Genomic DNA, 15,669 nt, shown 5'->3' with positions numbered 1-15,669 from the left:
ATTATCAACATAGGTGGTCGATAAATGTCTGGGGAGGCATCATTGGAGAATATGTAATTGGTCCATACTTTTTTGAGGGACATATGAATGGTGCAATGTATCTCAATTTCTTACGAAATGATTTACCAGGTTTGTTAGATGATATTCCTCTTGACCTCCGCAATAGAATGTGGTTACAACATGATGGTGCACCTGCTCACTATTCGGTAGAAGTGAGAGATCATCTAAATGAAGTATTTCCCAATAAATGGATAGGACGGAATGGGCCTGTACGGTGGCCCGCTAGATCACCAGATTTGACGAAACTAGATTTTTTCTTATGGGGATACATAAAAAATATGGTTTACGTTGAGCCACCAACTTCTCCCGAAAATATGCGACTTAGAATAACGAATGCTTTTCGCAGCATTACACCAGCTGTCTTGCGCAGGGTAGAACAGTCTTTCAAACATAGACTTCAGCTCTGCATTCAAGAAAATGGAAGACATGTTGAACATATTTTATAAAAGTTTCATTATCAACCTTAATTAAACTCTCCCTTTTGTAGTTTTGTAATTTGCCAGTTGACAAATTTGAATATCTAGAACTCAAGCTCTGAATGAATATAATAACATGAAAAAAATAGTTATTTATAATGTTTCTTTCTTTTAACTTGTTTGGTTTGATATTGCACGATTTATGAGTGAAATTCTGCATCCAATGAAAAAATAATTTTCCATTTAGCAAAAAGTGATAGGTACATACATTTATTTCGTTAAAAAATATTTGTTTGGACACCTTCTAATGTACAAAATTGAAACTAGATATCTTTCGTATATTTTTATCAGTCGTCAAATGGATTTCGCTTTGAAAAAATGACCATTTTTCGAAAGAAATGCTCATTTAAGAAAAACTATTGAACTTAGCCATAGGGAATACTTAATGAAATTTGTAGAGGTTTCGTTGGCGCTTCTTATGGATCAATAATATACAGGGTGTTCCATTTAATCTAAGGAAGATTTTGCAAATTTTCATTTACAATATTTGGCAAGCGGTTTTTCATACCCTGTATATCACAGGTCGATTTCAGATATATCGTTTGAGAGAGTCACCAATGTAGAATATTCGACCAAAAAAAAATTTCAACTGGACTTGGCACCACTTTATAATTTCAAATATTCTGAGTGACGAATATTGGAAAAAAAAACCTGTCATGCTAGATATCTCGAAAACCGTCAATATTTTCGAAGTGCAGATATACATAAAGTTTATTTTATTTTCTATGAGGAAACCGAAAAAGCGATAAAAAATATAGGTTGCCATTTAAAAAGACACAGTTGGGATCCGCCCAGAAAAAATCGAACACCCTGTGTGACCGCCAATATTTTTATTTTGTCGGGCTCGAGCAATAAGGTAATATTATAGAAAATTAGATTCCTATCTGCTTCCTATATAGAGATATGGAACACCGCGCCACTGTTGCAGGACCCTGTATATATATATATATATATATATATATATATATATATATAATGGCTATATCGACATATCGGAAAAACAGATTTTAATCAGATATCACCAGTTCATTTTCTATGTTTTCATTTAATTTACTTGTATTATTGCAATTTCATTTGGAAATGAATATGACTTTTATCATAGAACTTGATATTGTTTTCTTCCAGGTCTTAATAAGGGACTGCCAAACCGATGCTTACCACTAGATTTTATGGGTTATTATGCCCTTGCTGGTAGAGAACCGGAGAACCGTCTCAGAACGACAGTTCGAAACTACATGATTGCAGACATCAACAGGAGAAGAGATTACGTTAAAACTTTGACGATGGGTGCGGGACAGGCAGATAAAGCAATCAGCCAGCTGCCACATATTTTACCTGATTACATGTTAGTGTTTGCTGTGCCAGTTTTGGCTCATGATCCGTTTTTGACAAAATGGGACGATGTGGAAGAATTGACGAAGGCAAAACAATGTCTTTGGTTTATTTTGGAGCCTTTGGTAGTGAAAAGTGAATATTTCAGTTATGGTTTCTATAAGAATTTGATTGAGAGGATGAAAAATCATAAAGACGCTGTTAGGCCAGATGATAACTCTATTAACTATGTAAGTAGAAGATAATTGACTGATCATATGACTAATATCCAGGATTGATGAAAAAAAAAAATTCCTAACTAATTCCTCTATACCAGATTTGAAGCACTTGAATAGGATATTTTCAAAATCAAATCAGAAAATATCAGGTTTAGTATTCCACACAGTCTAGATTGTAATTTATATCTGAAAGATATATTGATGGCTGTAGCAAATCAGCTGTTGAAGTAATCATGATTAGCAGAAGTCCTTACTTTGTGACATATTATTATTATTATTCATTGATAATGTAACCTCAAACTTTTGTATGGTTATATTTTGGTTTTGTCTGAGTTATTGTTAACAACCCATCTAAAACACACCAGTTATAAAACATATTTGCTGTAATATTTGATATTCCCACTGATTTTGCTAGATTACTTTCCGCGATTAACTGATTGGTATCATCAGCATAAATGATTATTTTATTTTCGTATTTGCATGAATATATCACTAATAAAAAAAATAAAAAGTAAAGGACCCCGAACCGATCCCCGTGGTACACCAACAGTTACATTTGCAGGATTTGATTTTAAAGCATCAATCATTACTATCTATGTCCTGTTTTCTTAGTAAGATGCAATTCACTTATTAGCTACACCTCGAATGCTTGGATTGTAGAGCTTATGATCAACTGTGTCAAAAGAATAACTCGGATAAAAAAATAGAGCAATAGGAATTTATTTATCATTCAAATATTGATAGATTTGTATGCAAAATGCTTTAGTGACAGTTTTAATAGATTTTCCATGTCTGAACCCGTGTTGACAATTTGAAATGAGATTGTTCTGTTCCATAAAACAAGTGAGTCATATATTGAAGGTGTTGTCAATAGATTTCAGAAAAAATAGGGCCATTGGTAAGACAAGACCGTACAAGATATTGAAAAATAAACAAAGGAAAATAACAGAAAGACTTTGTGTGAAAAAAGTTCGTTTCTACATAAGAAAGAAGGGTTTTTAAGAAAATTTCATTAGTATATAAAACTACAAAATTGCCAATCTACTTCAAAATGTGTTCTTTTAGTTGTGTCTTTAATTTCGTGTGATTTAATTTTTTTTTATATAGTTAGGAGTTTTACTTTATAGATTAACTCCACCATGAAAAATACATTTTTAACCAAATTCGCTTTTGTGTAGTTGTGAAATTGAATGGATAAAACCTACATATTTTCAAAAGGCATATTCTTTTTTTTTAGAAAATTTGGGCGCTGTGCGATCTTGCTTCAGGATTGTTATTGACAAAATCATCAAATTACGATTTGAAGGTCGTCCCAAGTGAAGCACGAATTCCTACAATGTACTTCTGTCCTCAACCTGATTTTGTTAACACAAGAGTGTTTCTGCCACCAGAGCTGCAGTACCAACCCACTGTGAAGTCTGGAATAACAATCAATATGCTCAACAATGAAAAACTGAAGAGGGCAAAACCTAAAAAACCAGAAGGGTGCGGCCCACAAGGAACAGATGTACAGGTTGGTATAATAAAAAAAATTAATCCAGTATATTTCCGAAAGGTCATGTTGACCAGTGAACACTTATTAACAGTATATGATAATCTATGAACTCCGGATTCTCTTCATTCTAGGTTTATTCAATGTGTGTTGCTACAATGTTATATCCAAATAATATGTCTAATTCTGTCATTGCAATTATGCCACTTTTCCTTTTTCTAAATTTTTTTTTTTAAATTGTAAATCAGTTCATCCGAGGTCTAACTGCTCTTATTTGAAGAATTGATAATGATACCTGTATTCATTTGTAAAATTTCAAAAAATGTCATATATATATATATATATATATATATATATATATATATATATATATATATATCAAATAGAACGATTCGTGGACACAACACTCCGAAAAAGAGGCAAACCGCATACACTTGTTTCTGTTTGAGTAGAGTCTTGAAGATGACAGCACAGCCAGCTATCGAAAGCGCTCGCATATAATAAATAGAAGTTATAAAGCTTCAAATTCTTTTTGTGACATATGTTAATATTAAAATACTGAAAATAAAGGAAAATTTGTTGCATTATTCATATTCCGGAGAGGTGCATATGACATGGGTTGGGTATCTGCCACACGTACCTACAAAGTCGTAGGTCTACATGAGAGGCAAAACCTGGAGCAAATATATATATATATATTGATATATGTAGGCCAGGCCAACAAACGTGTGCCAAGTAGGGTATATGAACATCAACTTGCTGTCCGAAAATCAGACCTATCCTCAAAGCCCTGTCCAAACATCATCAAGAGACAGGACACAACATAGACTTTGAGAACACTAAGACCATCGTCACAGCGAAAACATCACAAGCTCGGATAATTCGCGAGGCCATCGATATCGAAAAATGACCTTTCTGCCTGAACAAACGTGATGACGGTCAGAGACTTCCAACTGCCTGGAAACCCCTAATTTTCCGATGCTCACCCCCCACCAGGACGTCTGGTGATGGCAATCACCCGAAGCCCCGCTCCCACCTGTCCACTTCAGTAACTTCCGTCAATATAAATACCACCGATCACACATCGACACCCCAGTTCAATCTAAGGAGGTAAGCAAATTGAAACCTTAGAGAGAACTCGTGACGAGACCTGGGAAGTAGGCAGATTAAGGCCCCGGCGTCAAGCCACAAATTCTTGAAATGGGAGCCGAAACGTCGAACACAAAACTCCAGACACGGTTCAACCCGAACTCAAGGACAACAATCCTTACACCCCGACCTGAAGTTCACAATGGAATTTGAGAATAATAACTTACTCCTTTTCTTGGACGCTCTCATCACAAAGTCCAACAACTCCTTCTCACACACGGTATACTAACCGCTACCTCAATGCTAAGTCCCATCATCATCCTGCCCAGCTGAATTCCGTTCTGAATTCCCTCATACATCGTTTTATAAGACTCACTGACAACTGCAACAGAACTCAAAGCCACCCTTCACCAAAACGTCTATCCCATCTCCCAAATACAAAGATCCATCTAACGACAGCAAACACAAACCCCACCCCACGAGTTATTCGAGAAACAGACCAACCAGACAAAAGCTTTTCTCCCCTACATCCATGGAGTTACTGACAAAGTGAGCCGAATTCTGAAGAAACATAACGTAAAGACAGTATTCACAGCCAACGACCAAATCTCCACTATTTTAAGAACACCCAAGGACACAATACAATGAAGTACATGGTATATACGAAATACCATGTTCTAACTGTCCCAGAACTTACATCGGCCAGACCAATAGAAGAATATCCAACAGAGCCTATGAACATGAACTAGCTGTTCTCAGATTAGATCCAGCATCATCTCTCTTCAAACACCACCAGGAACAGGCCACACAATAAGCTTCGAAAACACCAAGACCATTGCTACGGAGAAAAATCTTCAGGCCAGGATAATTCAAGAAGCAATCAAAACTGAAAAACGTCCCGACTGCTTTAACAAGCGAGATGATTCGCAGAGACTACCACAAACATGGAGGACTTTGTTGTCGCGCAAGATACCTCAAAATAACTCAGGTACTCGGTCAGGCAGACCGAATACAATATAAATATGGGCCCTGAACAACAGAGTGACCAGTGCGAACTAAGAGTGGAACACAGCAAGCATAGAGCTATGTGATGATACATATAATGATTAATATTCAGGAGAGGTGCATATGACATGCCCCAGGTTCAGGTGACAACACCTAACCCCTTGCCGCTCATGTAGACCTACAACTTTGTAGGTACATGTGGCAGATACCCGACGGAAAAACAACAACTAACCTAGCTAATGCCGCGCAGAGAGTTAAAGTAAAAACATCAATTTGGAAGATTTGTCGCAAGTTATTTTCCACTATGAAAAGCAGAAATTAATTTCGTTTAGTCGATAAGTCGGGAACCTACCTTTCAACATCCGATCCCAAGCAGTTTCAAGGATAAGGTACTGAAAGTCTGTCCATTCAAATATCCAAAATCTACCCATAGCAGTTCTGCTAGATGGTCTTGCCGTTCCCATTAATACACATCAAATATAATTGTGTCCGTCAATCTATCAAATGTACAACAACTGGATTGCAGTTGAATTCAAAACTTTCATTTACTCTATTGAATATTACTCTATTAAAATAGTACATGAGATAAAATATTCTGAATTTGAAAGAAAGCCCCTGCTTCCATCCCAAGAACATTTGTTTTATTCAAATTTATTTTTTTGCATATAGCTTGCACACTTTCGTGGTGGGATAGATGCTCAGGTATGTTTCAGTTGAAGTTGATGTTGTCAAGTTGAAGTTATAAAATAATTTGAAATGAGTGTTTCTACATCATGCCTACTTTTAATCAATTATTTTTTTACCAGATTAATATTTTTCGAATTCAATTTTTTTATGTTCATTGTTACTTATTCTTTTACACATCATTCTAACTTTAGAGAAGTTACTATAATATGAAAGTTATATTGGAAACAATAAGAACTGAAGAAAAACTATTAATTTTTATCCAGAACTCACCTTGAATGTTTTTCAAATAATATTGTTGGTTTTGTTCAATTTTAAATATTCATTGATAAGCACAAAACTATTACCAAGTTTAATGTTGGATTTAAAGCAAAATTTGAAATGAATTTATATTCAATCCTAATATCATGTTTTTCATTACACCTCCCAAAGAATATATCAAAATGTTTAGGAAAGTCAGTTAAAAAACACTGCTTAAATACAACATAAAATTCAGTTCTTAAAAGTAATAGTTTCTGGTCGTAAGAGTACTCGCACAAATTAGCAAGGACTGACTGATACATCGAGATATAACCTTCTTCTCGAAGTCAACGTATATACAGGGTGAGTCAACAAGATTCCCTTGGTCCATTGCTATCAGAGGAAACAATATTTCGAACTGCAAATTTTTTTTTACAGTCATATCGATTATTACTATCTTTTAAAATTATTTTCTCGCATACTGGATGATTCAGCCGATCGCGGCCAACCAAAGTTATATTTTTTTAAATGGAACATCCAGTATATGAATACGTCATTCGATTCAAATTTTTTTGTTCGCCAAGGAATTTTTGTTTTCGAATTTCCAATGCGGCATTGCCAAGTTATTCCAGAAAAACCTATTTTACACACAATATTTCTTTAATTCACCACCCGCATTGTTACAGCAATTAAGTGGATTTTTTTAGGAATAGTTAGTCAACATCACTATGATAATTTCGGGAGTCTCAACTTTCGGAAACAATATACAGGGTGCTCGGTAAAACCGGTCAAGTTTCATTCATTTTCAAACAGACAATTCAACTTTTTCAAATGGAACACCCTGTATTCCTGTATTTTTTCATATGTATGAAATGTTTCAACATTTCACTACATTTTTTATCAGAGATATACTATACGAAAAACAGATATTTTACAAATTATACCCAGTTTTATTAATTGTTGTAACCACAAAAAATGTATTTTCTTATGTTCACTTACTCAAATTTGTTTTTCGAATATTCAAACTGATCGCTAGTACATTAGCATTCTTCTTGATTGAAAAATGCTAATGATTAATATTTTCGTGAGATATTGGGAATATTCGCAAATAACGAGCAAAATGTATTGTTAGAATTGAAGTACTGGGCGCATCATGTGGGAGGTTTATATTAGTAATTTTTTTTTTCGTTGACACCTATTTTTTCACCTCCAAAATGGCGCCCAAAAAAGTATCTTATTAAAGTATGTTTTTACGTAAAATGTTTATGATTACAAGCAAAAATGAATATCTACCGCTATATTTAGCTCATCATTTGCAAAATGTTTGTAATATCTCGCAAAAATTCTGATCTTTTCGCACAAACATTTTTTCGTGAAAAAAGAAATGAATAATATTCAAAACTTTTGAATTTTTAATTGTGTATACAGCAATCGCCAAACGTGATGGCGAGTCCGCCCCCATGCGCACAAACTTATTTTCAATGTAACCCCCACTACAGCTCTTGCAAGACATACAAATGGTCTGTACAGACGCGTATCATTACTTGTCCTCCAATGCTGATGGTGTTTGGCATTGTCTGAATAATTTGTGTCAGTCATCAAGAGTGTATCATTATATGTATAATATTTTATTGAACTGTACTACTACCTATAATATTAAATAAAATATGAAAGTGACTTACATGGCGTTTGGCACTTGCTATATCTAAATGAATTTTGGTCTGATTTAGATTTAAAACCCCACAAAATGATCATCTCAGAAAGTTCTACAAGTTCTGAAATTTTTTAAGGATATCTAGAAATAGGTCAGAATAAAATTAAAAAAAAAATTGTTATAGTCGAACATGTGTTCCATGTCCCATTAATGCTCGTAGTGTGGTTGATGAAAATCGGCCCTTGTCTGGATAAGTCGCCTGGGTTATAGATATATTTTGTCCCTGTGTCACAACCCAGGCGTTTCATTTTTTTGTCTGTTTTAGAATTACTCCTGCTTGAAATGTCTAAAGAGAACATGTAACTGTATATGTATTTGAAATATTCACGTAACACATTGCTTATCAATAGCCTCAACAGGCATGACTAATACTGAATTATATCAATATAGTGACATCTGTATAAATATTTGAAAATAATTATTTTATGGCATGTTTTTGAATTATGATCTGTTTTATTGAACAAGAAAAATCATAAGCATCAACTGAAACAATATGATAGTGGCAACACTGAAATAGAATCTCCTGGTGGGGTCATTAATTGAATCCCCTCCCTATGTAAAAACGCTTCAAATAAGAAGGATACTATATAAAAAAATATCAACTGAGAAAAGATAATTAAAAAAATAACTAATTGATAGGTATAATGAAATTAATGAAATTGTGGACAATACTCCTACATTCGATGGGAGAATTTGGCACTGCAGATGTATCTCGAATTATCTACAATTCTCTGAATACTTATAAAAAAAAGTTATTGGAATAGTTTTAGATATGAAGAAAAGTATGTCTTGAACTTACCTAAAAACTTACCTAAAAAACGAAAAATATATCATTAAAATTAATGAATATAGGAGTCAGCGATACCCATCTATTAGATCATAGATTTCAAATTTGTAAATTTGCCTTACCAAATGAGCAGAAATTAGATACAGATATAAATTATAAACGTATATAATCAGAGAGAAACTTGATAACTTTCAGGGGACTACTAATTTCTGAAAAGTGGGAAGATGTGTATACAGCTAGTGATGTGAATGAATGTTATAATGCTTTCCATACAACCCTTATAAATCATTCACCAAGGCTTCTCCACTGAAAAAAAATGAAAGGTAACAGAAAAAATTCTGACAAACCATAATCAAAAGTGTCATGTAATGCAATGCAATTGCAAAATTTTCAATGACGAATAAATTCTATTCTATTCTCGTTTTCCCACCAAGAAAAATGTGATCTGTTAGAATTCTTCTTGGTTTCCAGAAAAATAGCATAAGAGTAGGTAGGTAGATAGGCCTAAAGTGAGTGGGTCTATTCGACCCTCCACCGCAACCCATAAGGGTTTATTGTGGCTCACACCTATTCACACTCGGCCAAATAAACCCAGCTTCTTAACGAAGCAGATTAGTTTGTATGGTGAGTGGTCTTTCAGGTCAGATGGTGAGAGTACGGATCTGTCGAACTCAAAGAACCTGATTCGGTCCCCAGCGGGGCAGGCACAAAGTATATGCTCTGCAGTTTCAGTCTCTGCATGTCCAAATCCAAGTCTCTGCATGTGATGATTCAAATGACAGTGACCTGTAAGAAGGCCTGTTAGTAGTTCATCCCTACTGTAGTCCAACAATTGCTTGGAATCAAGCTTCGAAGGGTGAATAAACGCCTTGGAGTGAGCCAATCCTGGAAGATTCTGCTAGAAGTTCATAACTCTTCTTGCCATCCAGGTGTTCAGTGTTTGTTTGGCAAAACCCAAAGCGATGCCAATGACAGGTTCTGGTCCAATGAAGCCGCTTGCAGCACCCTCCTTTGCAAGAGAGTTAGCTGCTTCATTGCCTTCCATAAGAGTACTCCAACACTACAGCAATTCATTTCCCTATCATGAATTACCTAATCGGCTTTTTTTGCTGTGCATCATCGTCTATTCAGGAACAATGAAACAGTTTTTGAGAAGAGGAGAACTAAACAAAACAGAACAGATATTGACGTTTTAGCCTACTTTGAGGTAAATCCAAATAATTCCATCAGAGATTGATCTAGTTGTATGGGATGTATAATAGAAAGAATTTTCATTATTGGAGTAGACCATCCATTTCTATTCCATCCCCACAATCCACAAAGACGATTTAGTATTAATGTTTGGTATGGTCTATTTAAAGGCAGAATTATTGGTCCATTTTTCTACCATGGTACATTAATTTATCAACAAAGGTGTTGGAAGAGTTTTTCGATGGTCTTGATCTGGAGGCTCGTCAGATGATCATTTTCCACCAGACATGACACCTCTAAATTTTTATTTTGGGGATTTCTGAAAAATGAGGCGTACAAAATAAAATATAATAATGTAGAGGAACTGAAAAATTATATTGAAACTATAAATAATAGAATTGATGGCCAAATTGTGTTGAAAACAACACGTATCTGGTATTGTATCTGTAGAGTGGGGAGGGTGAGTGACGACTCACAGCACTTAGGCCATATGTGACCCATTGTACATCCTCCCGAAGAGTCGCCTCCTAGGTCATCGTCCATCTCCTGTCTTTTCCAGGAAGGTGAACAGGTCACTAGGAGATATCTCCTTTATATTGGTAGTAGTAGGCCAAGACTCGCCGAACACACACTCTTTTTGGCAACCTTGAGGTGTCTCACTGTGGCCTACGCGAAGGTTTTGGAAGGTGCAGCGTTATTACTGTCATTGCGCGGCTTCTTCAACCTTCTTGGGGTTCCCTCCGTGGAGGTGCACAAGTGAGGGAGCTTTTCTGCAGGGGCAGCCGGTTCCTTGCCTTTATTCAAGGCGGAGCTCTTGGCACCCGCCACAGGAAGTGTCCTTGCTGTTGGAGGTGATCTGCTATGTCCAACCTCATTCCAAGCGGTAGATTGAGGTGGACATTTCTGTTCATTCCCAGCCACCGCCTTAGATTGAGGTGAGCACTTCTGTCCAGCCTCGGGATTGGTTTTTGTTTTTGTTGTTTCTGTTGTTTCATTCATGTGTGTTCTCACGAGTAGCAAGGGAAGAGTTGGTCACCTCTGGCAGAGTGAGATCGTAGTCAGCCTACCCTAGGTAGGTTTCGCCCAGTTTCCCAAGGGGATTATTGTGGCATGTTTTGCAAAGGCTTTGGAGGAGGGTTCAGTTCCCCTCACCCTACTTATTTCTGCCACTGACCAGGAGTCCGGTGATCCTGCCCGTAAGGCCACATTGGCTTTCCGGACAGGGCCTCTGTCCCCTGGCCGTTCCCCTGTCCGCCACCTGGGGACGCGCCCGATAGGTAGCCCAACACGTATTATCAAGAGAAGGGCCCAAATTGTATTCAACAAGAAGGCGATGTTTTTGAATATTTACTTGATATTTTATATCTCTTTATTCGACAAATGCTTGTACTAGTGAAAGAAATGAATATTTCCACATAAGTCGCTCATTTTCAAATTTAGGAAGAAAGGTAATATGAGCTTTGTTGTTGAGAATGTTATTATGAATCGAAATGCATGATAAACTATAGGGTGTTCCATTTAAAAAAATATATTTTTATAAAATATTTTGAAAACGCGACTGTCAATTTTTTTTTTGTTTTCGGCATCGGGAAGGCCAATAAAAAATGCTACTAGTTTGCCGATTTTACCGAATTCGTAGCATCAATAATAACAGAGTTGGCAATGGTGCCAACTTAATTTGGAACACCCTGTATAAAGATGTATAGATCGTGCAAAGAAGTAACTTTCGGACACAAACTGGAAGAAAAAGCCCCCTCAAAACAATACTTTTATATGTTCAAAAGGGCCTGTCTCTATCTAGTTTAATGGAATTACAGATTATCTATCAAATATATTGATGCTGATTAGTTTGATTACCTAGGGTTCTATGTATTTCTCTGAAATCTATTTTTTTTTTCACTTGGTCATCTTCAAAAAAGTTATCAGTATAACCATACAAAAGTTCAAGGTACAGTTATGGATGTCATAAATTGCAGACTTTTGCTTATCATGATTTCTGTGAACAGGAATCATTTGATGGCTGTGATTTAATAATCATGAGTCTAAAAGTAGGACACTTAGTGTACTCTACATTTAATGCAGCAACATTCCATATAATATATTGTTTGTAAAATTCACAATATAATTCCATAATGTATTAAAAAGTTGAGATCAACAACATTTAAAAAACATTGCAAAATTTGGATATTAGATAATGATGAAATTTATTCTACTTTCATTCATAATAAAACACTAATGTTAATATATTTCTTCATTTCAGTTTATTCTTTTTCAAACAATATCTATTGTTTATAATATTCAGCAGACTGTTGAAATATTATTCATATCCTATCAAATTTTCCAATCAATCAATCAAAATATACTTGTGATGCTCTGTTTGGAATCTTGGGTGTAGTAATGAATATAACTGGAGTTTAATCCCAACACCAAACCGTATTTTTTTACACCACGACACGACACGATCATCTTCAAGAGTTTAATCTTCTTCTTGAAGATGATCACTTGGTGATTGAAACACGTGTTGAGGTGTTAAAAATAACGGTTTGGTGTTGGGATTAAACTCCAGTAATATTAATCAAAATATACTTTGTCAGAAGATTTTTACCTCTTTGACAAAGTCATAAAAACACAATATAAAAAACAGCCATTATAAAAAAAGCCCCTAAATAACATGATCTACACAACTTTGTATAGAATTTGTTTTTAATTGTAATGACAAAACACAAGCACTACAGGAAAATCCTTAAGGCGCTCTGAGAGCGGTGCCTGTGCGAAAGTAGCGATTCACGTTGAATTTGAATAGCTGAAGATTAAATTCATTTGGAAAAAGTTCTCAGGAAGTTTATTCCACATAAACACAGTTCTCCAAATGAAAGAGTTCTTAAACAGTGAGGTTCGAGGTGTACTGAGTTGGACCTCCAAACGCTGAGCAGCTACAGTTCGTCGCGTATTTCTGATATGTACCGCTCTTGGTGGAATCAAATGTGCACAGTCACTTGAACACCTCCTGGTGGGAAACTGGTGGACAATATGTGTACTGAGTTACGTTAATGTTTTTAATCGCTTCAAGAGCTTTTGATAAAATAAAAGCAAATTGGTGACTACACCTGGGTTTCTTTGCATCTTGACTGAAGCTAATACTCCAATGTCATGACCGTTATAAACGCGGTTATTCTGAAATAAAGAAAAAATATTTCAGAACTTTTTGACAAAAAAACGTATGTGCACAATTTGTATTTATTAGGGGTTCTACAGGAATCCCTAATAGGGGTGTTGATGTTTCTCACATTCATCAAATTAGCCGCAAATGCTGATAGTTTTTCAGTTGCTATATATGACGAAAATGGGGATGAATTTGAAAATAATATGCCCGGTACTAAGAGTTTGAGGATTGGTTTACGAAAATCGATTAATAGTTAACAACAAAACCTGAGTGGGTGAGGTCGACATCTGCCTTTACGAAAACGTCATCTATGGGATCGACAGAGAACTCAATCCTCACTTATCAAAGATAAACGAGGTTTCCCAAGGCGATCAGCTGCAAAGGTCAAGCTTTGAAATCGACCGCCGACGAGATTCGTCCTCTGCCTTTCACTGCAAGGCAAATAGTTGGAAACTAGGGCACGCAATGCCCTAGTTTCCAACGCAATGCCCAATGGCTGAACCACAAATGAAAGGCTGGACTCCACTGTCTTCAGAGGACAAGCCTGAGTAAGTAAGGTCGACGATAACTTTTCTTAAGACGCCGTCTTTGGGATCAACAGAGATCTCGACAAAAAACTACAGGAAAACGCTCCTTCTGTCAAGAAATCAGTGATATCACAAGTATCACAAGAATGATCTGTCTAACATTTGGAATCAAATAATTGAAATGTTTTTATGAATATTTTGTTTTCTCAATATATCCATTGAAATATTGGGACTGAGACACAAATAATGTGAATTTCTGTTTATATTTTAAGGTGTTTTTTTAAACTATGTATAGTGCAGTTTTCTATATTATATATCATACACCTGACGACATTGAACGATCTTCACCTACATTTTAGCATCAGCATAGTTATAAGAAAGGTACAGTTTTAGTACCCAACTTCAATTTTTTGTTTTCAAAAGGACTAGAGTCGCTCATCTCTAACTGTTGTAGTCGAGAGGGTTTCAGTATTGTTCAAACCAAGCTAATAGCTTGGTTTGACAGTAGAGTAGAATTGTACATGGTAGTACAGAAGAATTGTACATACTTACAGAGTTCATATAATAGAATTATCTGTGTTTGAAAATCCATAATAAATTTACTGTTATCAACTTTTATGGAATTTTCACACAAATTCGTTCACTTACTAATAGCACAGGATTTATGAGTAATATAACAGGTATCAGGAAACATGACATCTTCATGTAAGTGAGCCGCTTCCAGCTAATGTTGCCCGATGCACACGAGTGTACAGAGTGCGCCAAATTGGATACTTTCAAAGGGAAACTCCTGTTTTCAAACTAGATAGATAAAAACTGATGGCTGTGTCTGAGGGTCAAATTTTATGACAAACATAATGAAGAAAACCGCATCATTGTTTCTGAGCATGTTTTTCGAAAATTTGGTTGTGTTGCAATCTTGCAAAAATGTTTCTAGAAGGTTGTCTTCTCTCTGAATACCTCTTGTGATTGCTGGCTGCTCCTGCATTTTCCTCAGTGTGAATAAAACAGACTATCATATCTCATTTTTCATAATTCTCATACTGCATTGCGATTGTGTTTGAAAATTAAAGAGTGTCTTCACTGCTTAAATCAAAATTTGACAGCTGCCAGTAAAGATTTACATTCTGTTTTATCGCCGCATCGATCAAAGCCTACTTGATTAAAGTGTGCATTTCCAAGTCTACATGTGAAAACCTAAAAGCTCTGTATTTCAAAGCTTAGTCTAGCAAAAGATTAAGTCTGCTACATTTTTGGAAAAGAAATATGCAGGAATATACAGGGTGTCTCATTTAAAAAAATAGTTTTTCATTGATAATTAACTATTGATATCTATTTTGAAAAAATAAGTTGTTTACACTATTGAATTCTACGTAAAAAAGTGCTTTGGAAATGTTTTCATAGAAACAAGAAATTTTTGACTGGAAAAAATTTACAGCAACTTTTCGAAAATACACATTTTCGCTAACAACCATTCTAGTAAATGAAAAAGTACTCTTTGGTGTTAATAATTATAGTAATTGTCGTTTTTACCTAAAAATATTCAACAGCATACACGAAGTATTTATATTAGATAGATTTTATTTAAACTGCATTCCGAACAGGTTTACAATCGATTATATATATAGTCAATGTCATGGTACATAAAATATATGATTTTACAATACACAGAGTAAATAAACACCTAAAAT

General features: G+C 35.3%; 1 protein-coding gene across 1 annotated transcript in view; it reads left to right on the top strand.

Moving 5' to 3' along the window:
• pds5 (cohesin associated factor B pds5) overlaps positions 1–15,669 on the top strand; it is a 36,710-nt gene that overhangs the window by 16,652 nt on the left and 4,389 nt on the right. The window contains exons 5-6 of the mRNA XM_074180584.1: positions 1,662–2,098; positions 3,324–3,599. Coding sequence (XP_074036685.1) covers positions 1,662–2,098; positions 3,324–3,599 — 713 coding nt within the window. The remainder of the gene's footprint in view (positions 1–1,661; positions 2,099–3,323; positions 3,600–15,669) is intronic.

The sequence above is a fragment of the Leptinotarsa decemlineata genome, unplaced genomic scaffold (assembly GCF_025532065.1).
Source record: "Leptinotarsa decemlineata unplaced genomic scaffold, Ldec_3_MD MMD2_tig00026299_RagTag_RagTag, whole genome shotgun sequence".
In the NCBI taxonomy this organism is placed as follows: domain Eukaryota; kingdom Metazoa; phylum Arthropoda; class Insecta; order Coleoptera; family Chrysomelidae; genus Leptinotarsa; species Leptinotarsa decemlineata.
The sequence above is the reverse complement of the archived record's forward strand: the minus strand, read 5'-3'. Positions and strand labels throughout refer to the sequence as shown.